Source organism: Atractosteus spatula, chromosome 7 (genome assembly GCF_055471065.1).
Source record: "Atractosteus spatula isolate fAtrSpa1 chromosome 7, fAtrSpa1.hap1, whole genome shotgun sequence".
NCBI lineage: Eukaryota > Metazoa > Chordata > Actinopteri > Semionotiformes > Lepisosteidae > Atractosteus > Atractosteus spatula.
In genome coordinates, this window is record NC_142712.1 from 2,066,077 (window position 1) to 2,090,708 (window position 24,632).

At 45.8% G+C, this 24,632-nt stretch overlaps 2 protein-coding genes across 2 annotated transcripts; both read right to left on the reverse strand.

Annotated features, from left to right (window-relative positions):
* Nucleotides 1–488: 488 nt before the first annotated feature.
* c7h11orf65 (chromosome 7 C11orf65 homolog) lies at nt 489–11,735 on the reverse strand. Its single transcript, XM_088921520.1, has 10 exons — nt 11,718–11,735; nt 5,123–5,259; nt 4,472–4,564; nt 4,243–4,296; nt 2,996–3,208; nt 2,302–2,435; nt 1,959–2,129; nt 1,335–1,390; nt 658–894; nt 489–496 (listed from the first exon to the last, which is right to left on the reverse strand). The coding sequence occupies exons 2-10, from the start codon at nt 5,249–5,251 to the stop codon at nt 489–491; spliced, it is 1,095 nt and encodes a 364-aa protein (XP_088777646.1). The 5' UTR covers nt 5,252–5,259; nt 11,718–11,735.
* Nucleotides 11,736–12,177: 442 nt separating this feature from the next.
* On the reverse strand, nt 12,178–22,916 carry poglut3 (protein O-glucosyltransferase 3). The gene is made up of 8 exons (XM_088922363.1): nt 22,618–22,916; nt 18,548–18,745; nt 17,785–18,068; nt 16,600–16,816; nt 16,053–16,249; nt 14,969–15,163; nt 14,208–14,312; nt 12,178–13,701 (listed from the first exon to the last, which is right to left on the reverse strand). The coding sequence occupies exons 1-8, from the start codon at nt 22,850–22,852 to the stop codon at nt 13,576–13,578; spliced, it is 1,557 nt and encodes a 518-aa protein (XP_088778489.1). The 5' UTR covers nt 22,853–22,916; the 3' UTR covers nt 12,178–13,575.
* Between the last annotated feature and the right edge of the window lie 1,716 nt (nt 22,917–24,632).

Here is a 24,632-nt window from a genome sequence, read left to right on the forward strand (position 1 = left end):
CACAATTGAAAGTGCTTTTATGGTTTTACATGAACCTGTATAAACACAACTATGTACTGTCAATCCAGTTTTGTATCCTAGTTTAGGATGACACCCATATAATACTGGCACTGACTCATACACTTGACGCATCTCGGCATCCAGCACAGAGCACATGGGTGTTCCCAGTTCTTACTCATTCTGGAGGTGCCAGGGAGCAGGCTGCAGACTGCTGATGCCTTGATGTAGGTCTAATTTACTGAGAAACAGACCCTAGAGTCAGCCGGCCTCAGTGAAACAGAGAATCCACAGACACAAGACACAATAAAACTCCACATACACCTTTATTAGGAATCAGCATGGAAAATGACAGTGTCTTGGGGCAACGCACGTGAAATATTGAGAATTCAAACATGGTGGAAAATAATTTTCATTTAAAACAGGGACAAGTCATATGAACGTGTACTACATTTTCAGACCTTTGTTACCATTGATGTATCTTGTTGAAATTAGTGCCCTGAAGGACCAGATTTATCAAGTTAAATATTTACCCCGATGAAGAGCCAGAGCCCTTGATTCCCTTATAAATTCCACAATCACATGGCGTGGCAAGAAATTGAACAAACAAAAAGTGTTCTATTCTGGTCAAATAAACTGTACTTCAAATAAGCGCTGTACTTCGGCGCACACTGGACACTCCACTGCTGTCTGCTTGAAGTGGCGGCTGCTTTATCTGGCTGCTGTGGGAGCCGTGCTCTGCCATGCTAACCCTGGAGAGCAGGGGGGTGCTGTAAGACTGGTACTGGCCTGCGACGCGACAGGTGAGGGCGCTGCTGCCGGCGGCTGCCTGCCTGCTCTCCCGGGAGAACCGCGTGAACTCGCACTGATCGTGCTTGGAGACGACGAGCCTCGAACCTGGAACAGAAACAGGCCACCGTGTCAAAGCGCTGGCAGCAGAAAGGGCTGCAACATAGCATAGCATAGCAACTCGTACGCAGTACTGCACAGAAAATGTCTTTTGCTTAGAACTCCATGTGGTTTCAACTACAAAGCAGAGCTTTCTCACCGCAGCTCTGACACGTGATTTATTTAAAGTATTTCTTTTGAATTTGACAGTGTTTAACAACTAGTTTCCAGCATGGGAGACAACCACCAGTGTAGTAATCCTTCCAAATGTTTAACCACAAAAGAGAAAGACAAGTAATTTAAAATCTGGTAAACTTTATTCTACACTGTCTAAAACTCAGAAGTATGTTATCAGGAATGTGTGTTTTTCATGTCTGTCATTGTGTGTGTCAGTGCACATGGGTATTTTTCTCCAGTAAGCTTCTTAAGCATAAGTTCTCTTATTTTACCTTTATAGGACTCTGAAAAACCACTCATTGCTGTTTCCTTCCATCCATTCATGTACCTGAAATACAGAAAAGAAGACTAAAATTACTAGTAATGCTCTAAAATAAGAGCAAAGCTTTTCCCTTGGGTGTCATGAATTTAGTACAACACTTCTGTTGCATTTATAAATACTGTTCATTCTACTGCTGCTGTTCAGCAGGTACTCCAAACCATGTGGTCCATGTTTAACTCTAAGTGTTCAAAAGAGCAAGACTTTTCTACTGAAAGTCGATTGTGTGTATATGACAGAGAAAGAAAAGGAGACAGAGATGTAGAGAGAAAGGCAAAGGAGGTTAGCATAGAGCAGGTGTGAAATAGTTTATATATAATCAAGCGACACAGGAGAACTGTTTGATATGCTTCAAATCTGTACAGAAAGAGAGTTTCTTGTGTTCACATTGGGAAAAGGGGTGGGACATGGAACTGACTTGATTTGATATATTAATGTAATTGCAGCATTATACTGGCATTTTGACTGACATGTACCAGGACCTTCTGTGGCAGCACATGAGGGCAGGACACTGGACAATACAACCGATCTGACTGCCAGGGACGTGGGCCTGCACGTCTGCACAGCAGCGACTCACTCTTCGAAGTTGAGGGAATTGGTCCACTCCAGCAGCTCGTCCACTTCCCACTCCAGCACGTGGCTGGGCCCCAGCTGATCCACCGCCGCCATCATGCCCTCCGCGGCCTTGTCCACGAGCAGAGCCGCGTCAGGGTCCGCCGTGCGGGCCTGCAGGAGGCCTTCTTCATACCTGGGCAGTGCACACAGACGCCACTCATCAGCCATCAGTGCCTTCTGCTCATGCAAGGCAATTTCTCAAACCTCTGGAATTTGTATGTAGAGCCACGGCAAGGTTTGCTCCTGGCACCAGGGGAGTAATAAAACTCACCCCCTGAATTTCACCCAGTCAGTAATAAACTCACATCTTTTTCATCCAATCAATTTTCCTCTGCTTCCTCCTTCTCTCTACTTCCTGGCGCCTCTGGATCCTGGAGTAATGGAATTCTGTTTTCTTCGTGGCAGAGTCCAGTGTTACTGGGTCGCCCGTTAACCAAATCTTATAACAGCAATGGACAGAAACACAAGAGCAGCGTATCACACCTTCGTGAAAAAGGAAATAAGTTACATAACGCAACTTCATTTTTGAACAAAGAAACAAGCAAAAAAAAATCGATCGAAGGGATTAATAAGTGGTCACAACTTCACAGAAAAAAGGGGTTATTCCTTTGCAAGAATATACAATAATAGGACCTGCTCTGAGTATTTCCAGATTCTGTTATTCTTGTTTTTGCGGAGAATGTCATGTTCCACGCAGTGGACAAATATGTGCCTGGATCTATACAAAGTGCAAATTCAGTAATCACACTAATTAGGAACATGATGTAGCGCACTGTAACGGACTAATACAAAGAGAAGAGGGGGTTCAGGGATGAATTTTGTCCCCAGGGTGCCTTCTGGGTGGAGTTTACATGTCCGCCAGGGTCTCTGGTCTCTGAATGGCCCGTGAGTGGGCGCGTGGCTGTGTGTGGCCTGTCCGGGGCCAGGTGGACGCAGGCCTGGCTCAGCAGCGCCCCGCTCGGCTCCCCAGTGCGGCCCCGCGGGAGGGCCCCGCCACACCTTGCCCGAGAGAAGCCTCCAGCCGTTGTTCTCCTCCCGCCGGTACCAGCCCGAGCGGTCCTCCTGCCCCACGGCCCACCCGCGGTTGTGGATCTGCCCCGGCAGGGGCCGTCTGGCTGCGGGGCAGGCGTAGTCCTTGGGGCTGTTGGCGCACATGTCCACTATCGGGCGGTGCGTGAATATCTTGTAGTAGATGCTTGGAGGAAATTTTGTCTGAAAGAGGGGGGAAAAACGAATCCTGAACACAAAAGAACAGCAACCCCGTGTTTTGCATTCATCTGAAAGTGTGAGGGGTTGAACTGTTAGAGGTTAAAGTGAAACCTTGCCACACATAAAGACTAAAGCAAACATTTTATTTTTATAGGCAAGTTATAATGGCCAGAAACTAGCTGTGACCTGGCCAGCAGCCATATCACCCTGCAACTCACCACTGGCAGCCCACTGGAGCTCAGCAGTGTGGGCCTGGTCAGTACCTGGATGGGAGACCTCCAGGGAAAGCTGAGGTTGCTGCTGGAAGAGGTGTTAGTGAGGCCAGCTGTGGGCACTCACCCTGGAGTCTGTGTGGGTCCTAATGCCCCAGTATAGTGATGGGGACACTATACTGTTAAAAGGTGCCGTCCTTCAGTTCAGATATAAAACCGAGGTCCTGACTCTCTGTGGTCATTAAAAATCTCAGGAGGTTTCTTTAAAAAAGAGTATGGGTGTAACCCCAGTGTCCTGGCCAAATTTCCCATTGGCCTTTACTAATCATGGCCTCCTAATAATCCCCATCTCTGAACTGGCTTCATCATTCTGTTCTCCTCCCTACTGAGAGCTGGTGTGTGGGGAGTGTGCTGGCGCACTATAGCTGCTGTCACATCATCCAGGTGGGGCTGCGCATTGGTGATGGAGAGGATCCCCATTATATGTAAAGCGCTTTGAGTGGAGTGTCCAGAAATGCGCTATACAAAGTGTAAGCAATTATTATTATTCTCTCCCGATTCCAGGGTAGATCTATCCCTTTGTCTACCACTAGAGGTCACCCTTACTGTGTTATTACTATTTCCTAAGACAGTACAGGAATCTAGGATGTACTGTATATTATATTCAATTAAGATGTATTTTAAATGGATTAAGAAAAATGAACATGATGCCGCATAAAATATTTCACTTCAATTAACTGAAAACTGCACATTTAGATATTTTTACTTTTTTTAAGTAAATAGTGTACAAATGCACAAAAATGGGCGCAATATTACTGTACTTACACCACCAAGCCGAAATCTAATGTGAACCCCAGCAGCAGCATCAAGCAAATCTGCCTAAAATTGAGTACAGAATCAAGCAGTGAGAACAGCATTCTGTGTCATTTTGGAGCATGTTGCAACTAAAACGTGGTGTAAAGTCACTGGACAAATCCAGACAATCCTACTGTTTAATTTTAAATGCAAATTGAGACACGTAAAAGTAACGTTTCAAACATATTGTTTTACTCACTTCTTTTGGATTGACATATCTGAGCAGCAGACGTGGGTCCCCCTTTTTTCTAAAGCTGATTAGGTCCTTGTAGTACTTGAACACGTGGGTGTCCTGTAGACAGAGAGAGAGAGGAGGGGTCACCTTTCAGCTTCTCAACTGGGCATTGCACATGAGGGGCAGCTTCCAATCTCAAGAATATAAAAAGGTGAGCTGTGAAGTTAAACAACCTGTAAGCTCCTGGCTTGAAAACGGCTTTCATGTCAAGGCAGGATTCATATTTACACTACAGTCTTCAGATCTGTGTAATGATTGAGTAAATTACCTGTATTCTTTATTTGAATGGATCTGTTATTAAAGTTCACATGCGTAGGTCTCACAGAACAAGTCCCTGCCTGCTCAGCAGGAACAGGCAATAAAGGAGATTTTCACTGCATCTATTCGAAATGGCACGAGCATTTAAAAAGCCTGTCAGATACAGGAGACATCTGTGTTTTGCACTAAAGACATGGAGAATCAATGTTTGGGGAAAACCTCTATATCGCCAGTCAACAAATGATTTCTATTTAAGGTATCCGTGGTTTTGTGCCAATCAGATGGGTGCAGTTCCACACAGTGTACAGGCAGGCAGTGGAGACACCCCTCGTGTGGTCCAGTGATCCCTGGGCTTACTATGTGCCGTCGCCACGCTCTCTGTATGACCCGTGCAGCTTGGTCTGGCTTGTGAGGTAAAGACTGCTCCTGATCACTGCCAGGAGGACCCCAGGTCTCGTCATCGGCAGGGTGTCTTTCCTGCAACATCTGGAGCCCTGCAAGACAAGCCACCTAGATCAGGAAAAAGGGCAATTAGCATACTCCTGGCCCACGAGCCTAAGAGATGGGATTGTGACACAGTGCCAGCGCTTTACACAGTCCTACTGGAGTGGAAGGGTCATTATTATCAAGCTGCCCTCTAAGAGAAATAATTATAAACTTGACCATTAAAAGAAATGTGTGGTTGTGTTTTGACGGTAGTGCAAACAACCCAGGTTTAAAGACCTGAGGGCGCAAGTCTTATCATCTGGGGCCTACGCCCATCTGCCATCACCAGGTGTGATCCTGAAGATAATGACGCTCTAATGGCACGTAAAAGTCTTATTTATGTTGAGAACAATGCTTTAGGCAGTTTGTAGACATATCGCCAACATTTTATAATAATGGGAACTGCACAGCTAATATAAAAAGAGAGGGCAGAGTTAACACATTATTCAGCCAAACAATATCTTTCAGCTTAGAAACAATTTAATGCTTTCTGTAAAGATTACGAAATTCGTTTAAAGTTTTAATTATATTTTAGCATGCCCTGAAATGCACAGAATTTTGTACATTTTGCCTCAGGAAAGACAGCTAAAGCACTAAATACCGAAGGCATGCCACTTTCTCTCCAAGCTTGTTCAACTGCTACAGAAGGCAGGCTGTATACGTCTTAAAATATAGATTTTCCAGTAAAGGCATTATTTTTTTTCCCTTCTGTCCATGAAGAGAATGCTCATGCTTTCAAAGATCTGACCTTACTGCTTAAATTATTTACTTATAAACCTTTCTTCTATAATTATTTATGGATAAAGTGATTTTTTTCCATTGTAGCAAAATAATTTTAGCAGACATATTAAGCAACACTTTACAAAGAAATATCTTCATAGTCTTCATCCCTGCAGGTCTTCATCCTTCCTCTGTTCTTTATGATCCATGTGATTGGATTATAAGCTTAACAGGAACATTCTCACAGTTGTCAAAGATCTTCAGCAGTCGATGATTTAAAGAGACCTAGAACAGCCGCTGGGTTCTGGCCCTGGAAGTTTGGAGGTGATGCTGCTATGGGCTAAACAAGCAGAATGCCTCTGTGTTGTACAGAACAGCACTGGTCAGCTCCTGCAGGGCGTACAGGTCTCTTAAAATCAGCACCTGCTTCAGAGCCAGGAACAGACACTGGACTGCTTCGGTCAAAAATGTTTCATTGGTCCAAAAAAGCAATTATCTCATTAGGACCAACAGGAAAGCCCATGTGGTCCCGAGACCTGGGCTTGGTTGGACCAAGTACACAGAACGACAAATGCAATAAAATCTGTCTCAAAGTGAAGTCTTTACATGTTGCTGTAATGGTTATGCAATAGGAAGAAAGCTATTCTACATAGTTCCCATTCTCTATTTATAATGTGCAATACAACTTTTTGTGTACTGTACTTTCACATCTGTTTTTGTATATTATGTACTGTGAGCAGCTCTGTATAATCCATTTTTTACTTTTACTGCACTTCTCACTGACTATACTGACTGTATTGTATTGTATTGTATTGTTGTCTTACTGTATAATTTCGTTACACTGTGCTGTGTTGACTGTGCTAAGCTGCTGTTGCACTGCAATTTCCCTCACGGGATCAATAAAGTATCTATCATGAAGTATTGAAAACCTGGAGATCAGCTGAAAAAAAGAAAAATAAATCTAGCACTTCGGTGTGTTATATAAGAATAAGGTAGATTGTTTCTGAAGAGTTTGTGTTATTCAAGTTTTTCACCATAAGAAAGATCACTTTATGCCCTAATAAATAATCACTTCTGAACTGTTATGCAATTTGTCCACTGAAAGTTAAACAGAAACAGCATTTCATTTTGGGAAACTGCTATTTCAAGTGGCTCCCAAGTAAAAAGTCTGGGATAACTTGGCATTCCACAGCCTGGCAGCGCGTTGCTTGACATGGCAAAACAGCTGTTCTTGAGCTATTGTACAAACAGTGGGAGCATTTGAAAATAAAAAACAAATGCCTAGCATTCCTTTAAATAGCTTACAGCAACATGTAAACCATCTCTCCCTCTTCAAGGCACATACTCTAAACAAACAGAAATGCTGGCTCCGCAGCTTCACTGACCTGTCAAACAGCTATGTGAATAAAGAGTGATTTGAATATCAAACTTTCTTCTAAAATTCAAATTGTTATCTGAGAGGTGAAAGAAATTGCAGCGTAGACAACACCCACAACATGCCCTGCCACATTATATTTAGTTAGAATATAAAGTTCGATAGCCGAGCTGTGAAAAAAGGGAATGTCTGGTTTGACTTTGCATGACACAGGAAGAACATCCTACTACTGCTCTCCAGGAAGTTTTTCCTGGTCAGGTATCTTCTTTCAGTTTTGATTTATAAAGATTCTGTAAGACAATTTTAAAAGACTGACTGATGTAAACATGTTCTTGTCACTTTTGAGTCAATGGACACTTTCCCTGCCTGAAAGGACCAAAATAGGTTACATACAATAGAATGTAACTCTGACCTGACTGTCCTCTTACATTATTTCTTTGCAATAGAGGTCGCAAGATCATGTTATATGGCAGCTACTTAGGCAGAGAGGAATTTAGCTTAGTCCTCTCTTTAATTTTCTTCTCCTTATCTGATTTGTCAGGCGCACATTATTTGTGCAAAAAGCTTTTACAATGCAAGCGGTATTGAAGGGAAATATGCATTCACCTTTTAATTTTCTGCAGCTGTTCTCTCTGTGACAGCTTTAAGGATGAATAAACTGAATGCACCCATGGCATGAGGAACATGTTGGTTCAGGTCTGATAGAACTGTATCTTAAGTGCCTTTGTATGGGATGGAACAGAGGGCTAAGAGCATTTAGGTACTTGCTACTGTGGATTAATGATTGGTTGAATTTCCATGTGGCTTGAGTGCAAGATACAGAACTATTGACTAGACCCAGCTTTTACCATGACCAGGAGGAAGTTATTGAAACAGCTGGAAACCCTTTTTACAGATGTTTCGGAGTCGAGATTGATTAATGCCTAGCTGACAGGAATATTTTGTACTCTCCTTCACAGTAAAATAAAGTTCAATGTAATTCTTTTATAATAACCCATAATCCTCCTCTATGGGCACAGTACCGGTTAAGCCACATCATGACTAAACATGGTCTTTTGCAGTTAAAGCACAATCATAGCAACCTTTAATACTGTATTAACAATACATTTTTTAAGAGCTTAATATTGCTGCACTTACCTACTTTATAGAGAACACAGTACACAGAAAGAATGACAGAACATTTTGGACTTCCATGGATGGAGGAGTGCAAGACTCGATACACGGGCTCTTTCGGATGATGGGAGGCCCATACCCAGAAGCAGGCAGGCTCAGAAGCACTGTCTTGCACTGCTGTACTGTCAGGCCTGCCTCTGTGCTGGTGCGCCAGCTCTGTCTGTAACTTGCCAGGAGACTTTCAGTGGCACTTTGTACTTGTAGCGCTGGGCCCTAATGGAAACTGCACATCAGCAGTGGTGAAACTGAAAGTGATCATGTCAGTTCGGAACATGGGGCAAGAATTAGGCGTGGATGCAAACATAATTCTAACAGATCATAATCACTTTGTGATCTGTGATCACACTCCATTAACACTAACCATGCCATATGCTTATATTTTTTTATTTTATTTTTTAATAGCTATGGCTCCTTCTGTAAGACTCCTCCCTGTGAATATTCCTTGATTTTGCCATCACAGCTCTGTTCCAGCAGGGCTCAGACGTAATAAGAATATCAGTGCTTTTTATCTCATAACCCCTTTGGTCCTTATAATGGCAGAAGCTTTCGCCATGAAACGTTCAATTTGGAAACCAGAAGAAGCTCAGGGGAAAACGCTGCACAGCAAGTCAAAGCTGTTTGTGTGCAAAATACTAAATCTATAAACACAAGCTGGTGTGATATTTGGAATGAGGAACATGAATGGAAATTTACACAGCATCCCTTAATCTCCTTGGATCGGATGGTGGTATGGGACAGCCAGTCTCTCGCTCCTAGCCCTTCTCTATCATGTCCTCTTTTTCTTTTCTCTCTGTTACTGTCTTTGAGTTTCAAGCTGTCAAAAGTAAAATCCTCTTCTCTTTTATTCTTATCACTGTTCTCCATCATACCACTGGTCCTCTTACTCATTTTTGTGATGAAGTTGACTCCCCTCTTCCATTCACCTTTTCCATTGCAACTCCTCAGCAGGGCTATTTCCTCTTCTGGTCACTTTCAACATCTCTTCCCTTCCTCTACCTACACAGACTCATGAAGATGTCCATCAGCTGGCTCTTATCTCCTCCATTGACTTCCCCCCCACCCTCTGTGTCACCCACTGGACTGCTCTGATCACTGCTTCATCGTCTTTCTCCTTCGCCAGCTCCCCGTACTCCGCAGAAAAAAAACGGATGAGATCTCAATCGTCCCTAGTCTAGGATCCGTGTTGCTCTTCCCCATCCTTGTATTCACCACATGCCTCTTGCCAAACCCTCCTTCTCAGCCCTTCTCCCAAACCTTCCTCTCCTCATCTGAAGACTACGTTTCTCAGTCAAAACCTCAGAGATCCGCACACTCTAACTTTTTCACTATTCAGGATCCCCTCCTGAATCACCTCTCCCAAGCTCCATGATCTCCTTCCCGATCCTGTGTTTCCATGTCAACACCGCTCTGCTCTTTAGTGGTCCTCCCAGGTGTGGGAGAGTAGGCGGGCGCTGCCCACTCCCAGCGCCTGCTGCTCGGCACTCGACACGCTCGGCAGAAACTGCTTCGCTCCGTTCCTGCTGCCTCCTTCCCCTCTGTGCTAATCCTTCTTCATCGCTCCGCTGCCTCTGACACTGTGGGTCACTCTGTCTTCCTGCCAACCCTGCCTGACCTCGCAGTCTCCAATGCTGCTCACACCTCCTGCTTGCACACGGTCACGCACCTGTCTCCTGGCTTGGCTTGCTCTCTCCCCAGCCACCGTGCCCAGTGGCCCATTCGAAGGTCAAACCCTCTTCCCACGAGTCCTCCCAGACCTCTGCCCGTATCTCCGTCTGGACGCTCTCCCTTCATCTTTAACTCAGCCTGGGTCTGGCTGGATTTCTTCCACTCCCTCCTCTTCTGCCCTCTGCTGCCCTCAGCATCTCTCTTCCTCTTGACTCTGAGACCACCCTTCCCCTCTTGGAATAACAATTTTGTTTATAGTTCACACCCCCCCCCCAGATAAATTAAGTGAATGCTGATCTTTCGGACCTGGGCCGGCGTTACTGATGTAGTTAGTGCTTGCTGAAGTGTGAACAAACCTGGAGGACCTCCTTAAATAGAAGAAACATACAGATGTGCTCTAGTCTTTCCTGCCAACTCACAACTGATCCAGCTGCCTCTCGCAGTCTTGGACATCCCTCTATTGGCCTCAGGGGCATTCTTTCGTGTGTCACAAGACTGGCAACACCCTAAGTTTGCTTTTATACCAAATAAGGCACTGCACTGTACAGTCTTTCCTTCTGTACATACATGCTATGTGAATATAACCCACCCATCTGGCGATCAGGATTAAACCTGTTCCAAAGCGTCCCTCTATTGATAAAAGTCCCTTTTCCCCTGAAGAGCATCGCCTTCCTGCTGCAGTCCCAAACGTGCTCTGGGAGTAACTCCCTAATTGCCCTAAGGTAAATCAAGCTAGGTGACTCCTTTCTTGAAAGAAATCCTGCAACCGAGATACTTGCCCCCCTGAGATAAAAGAATAAACCGGCATGATTAATGACCAGACCACCCTGAGAAAGAGAAAGAGAAACCGCCTCAGAGGAAAGGCGGAAAAATAAAATAAAAAGTTCGAGGTACCACAGACAATCACAGCAATATCGGTCTCATTCGCCTAAGGCAAAATCCCATTCAAGCAGTGGGAAACATTAAGCCACGCGTGTAAACGTGCCACTCATAACACGCCCAGATGAAGAAACCATCTGCCCTGGAAGCCCAGACGGCGTGTGTCCTTCGAGCGACACGAACCCTTCGGGTGATACGAGGCAGTAGGTCTGTGTGCACCGCAAAGTGATGTGCAGGATTGCACAGCACTGTAAAACGCTTCAGGTACGGCCCAGTAAATAAACACACCCGGGAGAATCGTTACTCTATTTTTTTATTTATTCGAGGTTAACTTTTGACTGTTCTTCTAGACGTCTGGCGTGTCTGTGTTTTAACTGCTGACTGGGCTCACAGAACATATATTTCTCTCTTCATTCCTTCGATCACAGGGTTCACAGGGATCACAGTCTTCCTGAACAGTTTCGTACTTTTGGGGAAAAAAAATAAACGAACGAGCAAAAACCGATGAGATCGATATTCTAAATGTATGACCACGTTTCCAGAAGTCTGCTTCTTTAAAGACCTGTATAAAAGGATAGTGCTATCCTAAGAAATGAAGCTAAAGGTGATTATATTAACTCGGAACTATTTACCTCCGTGCTTTCTCTCCCTTACCTGCGTCTTGGCGACCTCGGCGTGCAGTTTCCACAGCAACGGAGCGGAAATTGCGTCACGGTGACGTTATCTGTCCGGCTGTAGCGAAGCTGCGAAGTTTTCCAGAGGAGGCGATTTATAACAATAAAGTATTGTTTTATTTAGAGGGGAACACGAGATATCCATGTCTTAGGGTATTAAAAGCAGCAGTTGTTTTTTTTAACCAGTTTTGTATCTTTGCTTACGGTGTCCGGCCTGTCATTAAAAAATATTTTAATATGAGGGAAAAACAGAACATTTTTATAATCGCTGGAAAATCAGTTATGAGAAGGAAAAATGACCTTCAAAAGATTCTATTTCTAGGTATACTGATTGAAAGATATTAAAATAGGTTATCTGTATTTACTGTATGAATCAATCTGATTTTTAAAGCTTTCCACAGAGGAGAGAGGGTAACATTGAAAGAAAACCGACACAGTTCTGCGTGATGTAAAACGTTACATTTTTATTTCAATACTAATCAAAACTATTGTGAAATAAATATTTTAAAAAATAAAAGATATAGGACTTGTATAAATGTTAAAAATACAAACGTATTTTAAAAATTCACTCGTAATGATAAAGACGTGACCCAGGAATGTAAATATCTTATCAAAAAACGATATGTAAACATTGTGACAACCACGTGTCTTTAAAAACTGCAGCACCTGTAATTTGTAAGGTACAACTGGAAGGCGGTCACAGAGAAGTTCAAAAGAGAACTTATTTGTTGCTCTAAACATCACTTGTGTGTGTCAGATTATTCCGAAGAGCCAAGGGCAACGGGAATGAGTCATGAGTCTTCCCTACCTTACTGCGTAGGACGGAGAGATGCTGCAGTGACAGAGCAGCTTTGGACAAGGAGATGGGCCAGTGTTTACTGAACTAAAGGCAACCAAAGATGGCACTTAAAACCCTCTGAAAAGGTGATTGCAATTTCATAATCAGCAGCTCGTCCCCAGTTTAGTCAGACTCCTTGGCTTGGGAAGTACAGCTAAGTCTTGCAACACATCACAAGCCTGCTGCTGTCCTGTGCTCTGTGGCCCAGCTCCGCGAGATCTCTCCCGCTCTCTAGGGGTGGAACTAGAAGGCAGAACAGAGGGCTGCATTTCTAGATGTTTTGTCTTCATACGAAGGCCCACAAAAGAGACTGCTTGCGTCTTGTGAAAAAGCATAATATCGGATTGCACTTGAAAGGTCAGAAATGAGGCTGAGGTTGCAACATTTCAATTTCAGGTATGCACTGCAGCTTGAATGACATCATCATAATCTCACAGCAACTGTCACTAAAACTTAACATTCGATAATTAAATTACACACATGCCTCCCTACAACACTTGGGACAATGCTTCATGGTTTACATTCCAAGTTAGTTACCAAAATGATTGCATTATTTACTATTCTACATAATATTTCAAGTTTAACCATAGTCCTTAGTTGCGTTTGATTTTAACAGAACACATCTGCTAAGTTCAAGTGTACCCACAATTTTACAGTCCACCTGCTTGCAGGCTGAAACTGCGAAACAACCATTACTGAGTGAGACAAGGTATTTAAATGAACCAAAAGAGTAGAGTAAACATGTCTGAATCAGATTACTTGCAGTAATAGCTACATTCTGGCACGTTTGTAGTGGATTCCACTGGGAAACAGGAAAACCCCTTTCTTTCTCACCTGAGGCCCCACTCGGATTCGAGGTCAGTCCAGGCGATGTTGAAAGGCGAGAATATAAGAGCTCAGCAGTTGGATTTTTGAGCACTCTAGCAACGCCACAGAGGTCACGTTTACCCAGTGAGTGATGTCTGCATCCCACAATCCCGGGCAACAGCCCAGCAGGCTGTCACAGCTCCTCTCTCCCCTGCCTGCTCCTGTGGCAGCTGCAGAAGGCCTCGTGGTCGCTCGGCTGGGGAACATGCTCCATTCCGTCCCGGACCGCAGGCTTGCTCAGCTGGCGTTCGGCGTATTCCTGGAAATCGAAGCCGGGGAGATAAGGCAGGAATCCGATTTTGATCTTTATCACGGAGCATTTAGAGCTGTGAACAGTCAGGTCCGTAGTGCAGTAAAATAAAGATTAGTGTTGAAGCAGCTTCTTCATTTTTAGCCCCACTTTCGAAACAACAGGAAGAGGACCTGCAAACCATGTTCTGTGCTCTGGAGAGACAGACACCTGTGACAAGTCTCCCAATTAACTTACGAGAGTTTAGCTTTCATGCAACCGAATGCAGAGGGATTCATCGCTTTTACATTTATTATTTCATTTTTAAATCTACTAGCAAGACTTTTAATTTCAAAGCGTATAACTGCCATTGCACGTTTTCCGTCTCGCACTCACAAAATGTGTTCTGTAATTAAAAAAAAAAGAACTTGAAAATCTGGTACACTTTGTGATCTGCTGCTGCGCTTAACCACCTGAGCCTTTGATAACTCGCACGTTCGCGCTGTGGAAACCCGCAGGAGGAGTGGTGCAGGTACCTGGAGCACTGCGTAATAGTAGCAGTACAGCCTGCTGGGCTGGAGGAGATCCCTGGCCAGTAGCTGTCCTGCTCTGGCAATCTTCTCTGCTTCAGCGTCGTTCTCCTGAGCACAGAGGAAACAAAGCCACTTCACAAGTCACAACACACGGCCGTCACCGGGGTTTTAACAAGTCAAACACACCTAACAACTGAGAATTTTACTTTCCAGTGCGCTATCCAGCTCCTTGCTGACAAAACAGCATTCATAAATGTCATCTGGGCAACTGTCCTCATTTTCAGAGCAGGCTAAGTGTTTATAACCTGGAGAAGAAAGAAGGCGATAACCCGGGTGGCTTCTTCCCAGAAACGACTGGGTGAGATCCTTGGATTAATTAGCTACTGTGCTAATCGACGGCCTGCTATCATGTGGAACTGTGCTTGACTCTCACATCCACAGGCAGGGAGCAGAAGGCAGCCCATTCTCACTTTTAAGATTTCTTCAGATTAAAAACTAGCACAACTCATTACATACACACACACACACGTGTGAAGTTCTAACGTCAGTATGCGCAAGAACAAGTGACCAAGTGTTTATTTAGGCCCATTCAGAAGACCTACAATATCTACAATGACCCCCCCCCCCCCAAAATATTTTTCTTTCTCTGGTGAGGCGGGTAAATGAACGATTCTGTAACGCACTGCAGGATGTGACCATTTCTTCCAGAGAAGGATTCCTCTCTTCAGAGAAGGAGACAAGCTCCGCCAGTGTGAACCGCTCACCTTGGCCCACTTGATCTTGTCGATGAGGTCGGAGAGGTTCCTCCTCACTGGAGCGTAGTGCTTCCCGGGCGCCAGGTGTGTGTAGAAATGCTCGTAGTAGGGCGAGTCCTGCTTCAGCACCAGGCTGTTTCCCAGCATGAGGTAGGGGAACCTGTAAGCGGCCACGGTCCCGTCCACATTCACCTGGTACTTGTACTGCAGGGAAGGACAGCAGACAGCAGCTCACACACATCCTCTGCTCTAGTCAGCTTCAATGTCAGACCCGAACCGGGCCTCTGCTGCGTGCGGCTGCAGAGAGGTAGCAAAAGGGGAGTTTAGGGGTTTAAGGGGAGAAAAGTCCAGGCGGAAAACTGGCTCTGGGGACCAAAATCACTCTGGAGGAATTAGTCTGTTGACAAACAAAGCACTTTGTTTGCCCACCTGGGAAAGGTAAAGGCACCAGAGGGCTTTGAAGCCTCCTGGCGACAGACTCCCTGCTACCTAGCGGTCAGGCTTCACTGCTCTCACCGCCACGGCCCGGGTTCGAGTCTCGTCCAGGGAAGAGTTCCAGCTGTACTCATCCAAACGGGCTAGACGGGCCTCATGGTCTCCTCCCATTCTGAACCTCTCTTACGACCGGCGCTTCTACCCCCCCAGTGCTCAGGGCAGCAGTGTGTATCCTGCCCTTCGCTGCCCAATAGCTCTGCTCCATGCAGCCGCCAACCAGCAACAGCCCTCGAGTCGAGTCGGCTGGACCCTTGGGCGTTGCACCGCGCCTACCACTACACACTGAAACTGTTCGACCGCCCCCACCCCCCTCCCTGTGGCGAGGCCCTCCCGTCAGCCTGCGGGTGTCCGGCTTCCCCAGAGAGGGTGGCCTCTGCTCAACAGGCCGAGGACGACCTGCACCGAGGAGGCACTGCGCGGCTGTGTCTCCCCACGACACCGAGGAGCGTCCCCTCCTGCGCCGCAGACTGAGGGACTGCATCGCCAGACTTCAGTGGTTTCTATTTGCTCAAGAAGAGGGGCTCGAGCCCGCTCTCAGGGGTCTCGGCACAGCGAGGAGATCTGGAGGCCTCAGGTGGCTCAGGGCCGCGCCGCGCACCTTGAAGAAGTCGAAGAAGCCGACGAGCGGGGCCTTGCCCAGCTCCTTCTCCCGGTCCCGGAAGAAGAAGAAGCCCGTGATGCCGGCGTCCAGCAGCGGCGGGTGTTCCCGAGAGAGCTGCGCCAGCAGGAGGCGCTCCTCGCGGCTGTCCCTGCCCCGGAAGAAGGCCCGCTCCGTCTTGTTTCCCCACGAGGGCCCTGAAGGACCACAGCAGCCGTCTCACACAATCTTTCATCACAGAGCGCGCCGGCGTCGCCACGCAGCGCGCACACTGCTCAGGGCTCAGACACCGAGTAGAGAGAATATTCGACTGGCCAAGACAGGTTTTCACACGCACAACAGACTCTCCCCACACAGCCAGTATCACAGCTTCCAGTTGCGAAACACAAACACAAACAAATCTACAGGTTTTTTAGCAGCGGAGTGATTTCCTACTGCGAAAGGCCTACTGAGTTTCCGTTTTTATTCGTAATTTTTATAGACAATTAAGTGCTTAAATGCCAGGTAAGCAATGTATGCAATATGACATATGACTCATGTTTTTCACCTGTGTTTCCCTGGACTGAAAGAAGGTCATTGGACACGCCTCTCATCGTCTCCAGGGTGGAGTGAGTGATGTCATAGGTGGGCAGGATGATGTCACGGGTGTCTGTGGAGCCGCACCATGAGATAATGGGCACTGGGCCAGGAGTGTCCCCCACCTTCCGGTTCTCCATGGGCCAGTCTCCCACGTTGATGTAGAACTCCACGTCCGGCAGGCGAACCTTGTCCGGGAATAAAGAGCAAAGGCAGTTATTCCAATGCACAGGCCTCTACCATACTGGACAGAGCTCTGGTCAAGAAAACATGCCATCAGTTGGGTTATCATCCACTCTTAAGATTCTGGACTGGAAGGGAGTCATGTTTAACAGGGGGGTGTATCATTCAATTTCCATAATAATCAGTTTTTTCACCCAAGAAGACTTTGAAGTTGACTGTGGCAGATGTTTAATATTCATGTTAGATGAGAACTTTGAGAGGAGTTCTTCATTTTTCAGCAAAATTAAGCAACTATTCACACAAGAACATCTGAAAGGCTGCAATTTTAACCTGTGAAAACTGGTGTAAATTGATTTTGCCGTCATCTGACACCAGTTTCTTTTTTTTTCCCCCAATTCATTAGGTATTGGCAAGTTAACTGCCTGTCACCTAAATTTGCCTTCTGTAATAAAAACAGAGAAATTATTTGATGTCCATCAACACTGAACACTGATTCAGGCAAGTAAAAAAAACAGATTTTAGTTTAGATTTAGAATATTTCTCCTCAATGTTCATCATCTGTTGTGTTCTCATTGTTATATAAAAGTTAATTAATGATTCATGAAAACCTACATGATGAATTTAAATAATGACTAAATACCAGCAATACATCAAAAACTCTCCCGTCGAATTTGTGCGGTGTGAATGTGCTGGAAAAGACTATTCATGACTAATTGAAACACTTATCCCCAATAAGGTCTTAAAGTTGAACAGATTGATCATGTTCAAAGCACACTTTCTGCACAGTAAACACGAGAAGAACTCTTAATCGTGCACGGGGACGAACAAGAGGCAGAATCCCCCTTCAAAACAGACGTTTAGAAGGAAATACATTCAGCAGCTGCTGCTATCCTCGGCCACAAGAGATTCTGCCTCAAAGGCAGCAGTATTTTCACCACGCGGACGAAGCACTCGGCTTCCAGCGTTGCCTCACCTTCCGGGCGAGCGAGAGCAGCATCTCGTCCGAGAACATTTTGAAGTCGGTGTACTTGCCCAGGGTCCGGCGGTAGACTTGGTTGTCGAGGATGGTGTAGTGGATGATGCCCCCTCTCTGGCCGAAGCGCTGGGGCACCTCCTTCAGCAGGCGCAGCAGGTCTACGCCCGGGAAGGCACTGAAGTCCCTGGAGATCTGGGGGTCCTGGGCCGGGCAGGACAGCGCGCTCTGCCAGGCCCGGGGGTCTGTCTCGGGGCAGTCGCAGTATTCGTGGTACACCGGTCCTGTGCAGGGAGGGATGCGTCGCCATGGCGCCGAAGGAGCAATAAATTAGATGGCTAAAACTACAACGAGACCACCTGGCCTGCACAGCCTTCAACAAAAACACGCACCCATCGGCAAACGCGCTTGGGGTTCTTGATAAAAGTACCCGTGTGCCACTGGTGCACGGTTTTGCAATCTACTGGATCTGACATTCTCCAGCAGCTCTCACGCTGGTGTCGCGAACCACAGTGCTTCACAGCCGAATCACACCATCTACATTGAGATCGAGAAGAGGGAAGAGACTCCGGCTTGCGCATCTAAAACCATTCGCCATGTCAGGCCAACAGCTCGATTTTCTTGACTCAAGTAGGAAAGAAAGTTACGGACGAGGGTGGGGGGGGACAAAATTCACCAAAAATTTCACTTGAAAGGAAACAACACCCAGGATGCTACTGCGCTCTGACAGCAACGTGTGTGTGGGGGGGGCCTCTGGCGTTACCTTTTAAAACATAGGGCGACCTGGCCACTGGCCTGTCCTGGTGCAGCACCTCGATCTTCAGCCCCTGAGTGACGCTCCCGTACAAGCGGAACCTCGTCAGAAACGAGCCGTCGCCGCGGTCCAGGGGCTGGGGCACGTGGATCCGGATGTGCTCCGCCGGCGACAGGGCCGTGATCCGCACTCGGAAGGAGTCCTTTCCTGGAACGGCAGAAGTGTGAGCCCGCGCGCGCCCCCAGAGCCCCCTTCACCTCCCCTGGCTGGCCCCTCGGGGATTCGCCCAGGACGTGCGGTGGGGTTACCTGGGAGGGGCAGGGCAAAGAGGGCGCGCACATGCGAAAACTTACTGACACAATGCCACGGCAGGGCCTTCAGCCACACGCTCGGAATGGGCTCGCTAAAGAAAGGCGATTCAATTCAGGGAAAGCAAGGACAACAAATGCAGCAGTGATGCCCAACTGCCTGGCTCGGGCAGCTTTGTCCCAGAGCAGTCTGTACAGAGAAATGGACCCACTTCAATCACTATGGACGTGCAACCCCCCACCTGGGGGAACATCCAGTCTTTGCCAGCAGAAATGTTCCGTCAGCAGTTGTGCAATCAGCATGTCACCATTAGAAACAGGAAATAACACAGAAGCTACATGCATTTTTTAAGAACATGAGAAAAGTTACAAACAAGATGGGGTCAAATTGCCCATCCAGTCTGTTGGGTTGCCATTGATGTATTGATCTGACCCTAAACTAACTCACTGATCTCACCCAGATGCCAGGAGATCAGCTTCAACAACAAGGCCAGGTACTTTGTCCCACGCTCCCACCAGACTGTGTGTAAAAAAAGTCTTTGCTCTCATTTAAATGCACTTCCCCTGTGTTATAAATAGCTTTGATACCAAAGGTTTGTGTTTTATATGTTACATAAGAGCTTATATGAGAGTATTATATGTTATATAAGAGCTAAGGCTTTTAATTCCAACTACAGGCTGGATGGAACATCTTATACATAAATGCATAATTATCATTATTATTTAACGTCAAACTGGTTTCAGTCAGCTGGAGACTTGAGGATCCATTAATACCTGAACAAAAAACTACACTAGCACTCTGATATTCTCATTTTGTTTTCTTTATGGTCCGCTCTATCAAAAACAAGTCCATCAGACGTCATCTGTAGTGCTTCTGCATGAGACAGCCTCACCTGCCTCTCAGGACACACGTTCTACACAAACCCCTCCTCCGCGTCACCGGGCCTGCTGCTAGCTGCTCCTCCCTGCCTCAGAGGCCATGGCAACCTCAGATCTTTCTTCTGGGTGGCTCCCGCAAAGACAAGCGGTTGGAAACCTTTGACTGTTCTAGAATAAAACATTTCAGAACAGGTCCCCTAGCTCTGTCTTTTGGAACTCGTTCACAGTGTGCTCTCTTGAGAAACCCACTGGGGGTCAGCATTACTCTCCTGTTGTCTTCCCACGCAGTTACGCGGTTAAGTGGATGATGTTTTATGCTGCTTTTTAAGACTGCAGTGGAATGTGCTGGCTGTGTTTTGGGGTCTCTTAGCAACGTGGTTCTAGTGGACACCAGTGCCAGCGAGCTCAGTTAATTAATTTAGAGGAGTACGACGGGTTACAAAATGAGAGGAGATCTTAATAATAATGCCTTAACTTATATAGTATAGTGCTTTTCTGGACACTCCACTCAAAGCGCTTTACAGATAATGGGGACTCCCCTCCACCACCACCAGTGTGCCAGTACGTGCCCCACACACCAGCTATCAGTGGGGAAGAGAGCAGAGTGATGAAGCCAGTTAAATTTTGGCCCATTCTTTCTCATTCCATTTTGGCCCATGCTACATGGTGGTAAAGTTGTTTGGAAAACAACACAATCTATTTCCCAAACCATTTACCACCTTCACTTAAACTCTGCGCACCTGGTGCTGTGGAATGCAAGTTTACTTATTGCAGCAGCATTACAAGCCGAACATCACAGACAAAAACTTTACTACCTTTACTTTCAATTTCACAGAAAAGCATCACAAACGTGGTGTTAAGATATAAGTCTTCTTCATGTTTCATTACAGGTACTACAGCTGTTTAAGCACTGCAGAAAAAGGAATTAATTTGACAGAACCCTGAACAAAGCACGAAAAAGAGAGACTTTTTCATGATATCCAATACATTAACACTGTGCAGGTCTGAGATATGTTCCTCAGCTGCTGTGCTGGTTCTCTCGAATCTTATCTGAGGGAGTGATCAGTTTCCCTGACTGAAGAGTGACAGTGTCAAGAAGGCTTTAATTCATCACACCCTTCAGCTACGCCTTCTGCCAGGGTGTGTCAGCCAAGCGGAGCGCGGCTCAGCGTCTCAACATTCCTACTATCCGCTGAAACAGAACAGGGGGCGGGCCAAGAACAGGGACAGCTCGCCGGGACGTGTAATTAAGGTGGAACAGCAGGAGGATTCTTAAGGAAGAGAGACACTGAAGCCAAGTAGCCAAGCCTTTGCACTGAAGCTGAAACAGTACCCACCTCTGCTTGCCAGTCTTATTTCACACATTAGACAAAGATAGAGCAATTTTACATTCGGTGTAAATGCTAGCCCTCACAAGAAGGTGAAAGCTGGCATTCTAAACGAGCTTAAATCACCAACACAAAGACCTGCTACCTCTGACAAGGGGTATTCATCCTCGGAGAGGTGCCTACTCTTAGTGAAGTCATGGCAACCTGGAGCTCATTCTACAAGCACAGGGCACAAGGCATGATGACCAACTTGATGGGACGCCAGCCCATCGCAGGACACACACACACAAACACCCTGGACAGGACACCAGTCCAACACAGGACACAAACACCCCTCTGCACAGGATACCAGCCCATCGCAGGACACAAACACCCCTCTGCACAGGACACCAGCCCATCGCAGGACACACACCCAAACACCCTGCACAGGACACAAGTTCAACACAGGACACAAACACCCCTCTGCACAGGATACCAGCCCATCGCAGGACACACACACAAACACCCTGCACAGGACACCAGCCCAACACAGGACACACACACCCCTCTGCACAGGACACCAGCCCAAGGCAGGACACACACACACACCCCTCTGCAAAGGACACCAGCCCATATCAGTACACATACACACTCTGGACAGGATGCCAGCCCATCACAAGGTACTTGTACGTACAAGCACACAGGGACATTTTAGAGATACTCTGGAAAGCAAAAGATTATTTGTGAAGATACTCAGGAAAGCAAACAATGGATTAAACAGGATCCCGAGAAAAACTAACACATTTTATCTAACACGGAGTAATCATTCTTAATCTGTCACTGTTGTTATCTAACACGGCTGCCAGCTCATGACTATCATAGATAATATTTCACATACAATGCTAGGATAACGCACAATAATTAAAATTAATTTTCTATTCTCTTTAGCTGCTTCCCCCAGCTGTCCCACACTGAATGAGCAGCTACTACACCACAGTCTGTGCTCATGCACTGCTGAACGTCCTGCAACTTCAGACGCTGCAGGTTCACAAAACAACATGCCGACAGGCCCCTCCTTCTTAAACAATTTTTTCCAGGAACAGATTTGCACACGTTAAGTAAATTTGCTCGCTCCTTCTTTGGGAAACATTGATATTATAATTATGGTTATTATGTAACAATTTATCAGATCATCCTGCGCATGTTTTTCTTCAGTCTGGAGCTTTTAGTCTTATCTGATCTACCTGATCTTATAAGGCAATAAATATACCTACTGGGTAACGTGCAATTATGAGATAATTACTGAACCTCCTCCTTCTAATTATTATTCCTTCTTGTGTTTGCTCTGAACCAAAGTTTTTCCCGTCGAGCAAAGTAAGGCATCATCTTCAGATGGGACATCCGTTTCCTCTCCCCCAGCGCCTGTTCAAAACCCTTAATCATACTGCTCGTTATAGGCTTTGTGCCGGTAAATAAAAATTATAAATCAGTTTGCACTGCGATTAACTACAGGCAACCTTCATCATCAATTATTATTTTGTAGTTCCCGAAGGCAGCACCGGTACCGCGGTGAATGACTGTTTACCTGGAGAGCGAGTGAAGTTTTTCCCAGAGGTGCTCACTGCCTGGATGTAGAAGTACCGGACCGGCAGCACAGCCCTGGGTTCGAGCCCAGCGCCCCAGACGAGAGACCTCTCGGGGCTGATGCTCGCCTCCGGCCGCTCACCCCGAGCAGAGCCGAGGCAGAAAACTGCGCCCAGGACAGCACTGACAACGTGCATGAGGCGCAGAAGCTCCAGGGTGCGAATCAACACAGCCATGGTACCTGGGTTTCAACTTATTGTGCCGGTACACAGGGCAATAGCTAACTCACTGCAACTCCAGCTCGGGGGGGGGAGGGACAGTCGTCCCGACCTTTTTTTAAGATCTGTCTGAATTTGATTGGTCGGCCGGCAAGCTCATCTTTCGGCAGACAGACATCTTCTTATTAGTAGATCATTTCATGAATTCGTTTTTTTTTTTTCCCTTAAAGGCAAGTTGCGTCTCGACGACAACCCTGCCTACGCACATATCTATCGCATTGGATCTGCCAGTCTGTACTTCAGGTTAAATACTAATCGATGGATGTAGTTTTACGGTGCGCCATGAAAGTCTGTCCCATGGAGCACAGTGACCCGAGTTGTTGAGTTCCGCTTGAGAAATGAAACTCTTGCTTGATCGCTGGAAAACAATTCTGCTTTCTCATACCACACAGCGCGAAGGTTTAATTGCAAGAGAGACGCTGCATTCCAAAAGACAATGCATGCAACTATTCTTGCAGTCAAACCACTCGGCGCCTCCCAACAATAAACAAGAACACCCTGAAGCTTTCAGAATGTTTTTTTTTGTGTTAATCTTGCCGTGGTTTTACAAGCCACAAAAAAACTTCTAAACTTAACTTAATGACCTAAGTGTTTGCATTAATCACGAAAAGCCAAGCGGTTCAAGCTGCTGACAGAATTTGCGATGACGTACGAACAATCCCTCTCTTTCACAAGAGCCGAATGTCGAGAGGTACAATGGGTGTTAAAGCAGCAGTTCCTTTCTGTGATGACTGCAGGGCGTGCTGGTCTTTGTCAGGACCTGACAGACAACAGGTCTAACTGTTACTATAATAATAATAATGGTGATAAAAATGCTTTGGGTGAGAGAACACTTTGAGGTGGAACACAGGGCGTGTTTTGTAAGTTTCAATTATTAAAGCCAAGCAGTACCTAAACAACCCCTAAGTCAAGCTGACAGGATCCTTCACAATGGCTCTTTTGCAACCCATTCACTTATTCTGTAAATTCTTTCCATCATCACCTCAACAATGCCGCGTCTACCACTATAAACACTAAAAATAATAAAAAACATTAAAACATTTTCATTTTGGCAGTCAATGGTACTCTCCTTGATTTATTGCTCAGAGACATTATTGCCTCGTTTACCAATGACCTTAATTACCTGCAAAAATTAAATATGGCCCTTATGTTCTGACATTTTAAACACTTTGTTTTGCAAAGTATAACTTATAAATAAAAACTTTAGTGAACTGAAAGATAGCCTGTATTTAACGTGTTTTGACGTGGTCTGCTGGTATTTGTTATCTGAGCTCTTAAATGTTAAATGAATAGTCTCACACTCAAATGTAAACAAGTGTTAATTAAAAAAGATTCTGGGCAGTGCAGAACTCTAAAACACAGTGCATTTTCACACCCATGGTTATCAGTTACTATAAAGGGTATACTTTTATGTACATGATGATCTATAAAATTGAAACTACAGTACATTCACATGCTTATTCTGCCTGCTAGGATTTCTGTCTCCTGTGTACGTTTAAAAATCACAACCACAGCTACTCTTCATGTGAACAAAGTCTTTGGTCACCACTAGCAGTGTTCAGAAAATAAGAACAATTACAAATGATAGCAGGCCCATTTTGTCATTCTTACTTGATTGATCCAAGAATCTTATCCAACTGTTTCTTGAGAGAAGCCAGAGTGCCGGCTTCAGTCACGTGGCTGGGTAGTTTGTTCTGAACTCCTACAACCCTAACCTAAATGGTATTTATTATTCAAA

Excerpts from the sequence above, each read along its gene's own strand:
- c7h11orf65 (XM_088921520.1), bottom strand. The coding sequence starts at position 5,251 with ATGTTGCAGGAAAGACACCCTGCCGATGACGAGACCTGGGGTCCTCCT. Across the intron at positions 4,565-5,122 it reads GAGCGTGGCGACGGCACATA|GACACCCACGTGTTCAAGTA; the intron begins GTAAGCCCAGGG and ends CTCTGTCTACAG. Across the intron at positions 1,391-1,958 it reads AATTCCCTCAACTTCGAAGA|GTACATGAATGGATGGAAGG; the intron begins GTGAGTCGCTGC and ends TCTGTATTTCAG.
- poglut3 (XM_088922363.1), bottom strand. The coding sequence starts at position 22,852 with ATGGCTGTGTTGATTCGCACCCTGGAGCTTCTGCGCCTCATGCACGTT. Across the intron at positions 15,164-16,052 it reads GCTTCTTCGACTTCTTCAAG|TACAAGTACCAGGTGAATGT; the intron begins GTGCGCGGCGCG and ends CCTTCCCTGCAG. Across the intron at positions 14,313-14,968 it reads ACAAGATCAAGTGGGCCAAG|GAGAACGACGCTGAAGCAGA; the intron begins GTGAGCGGTTCA and ends CTCTGTGCTCAG.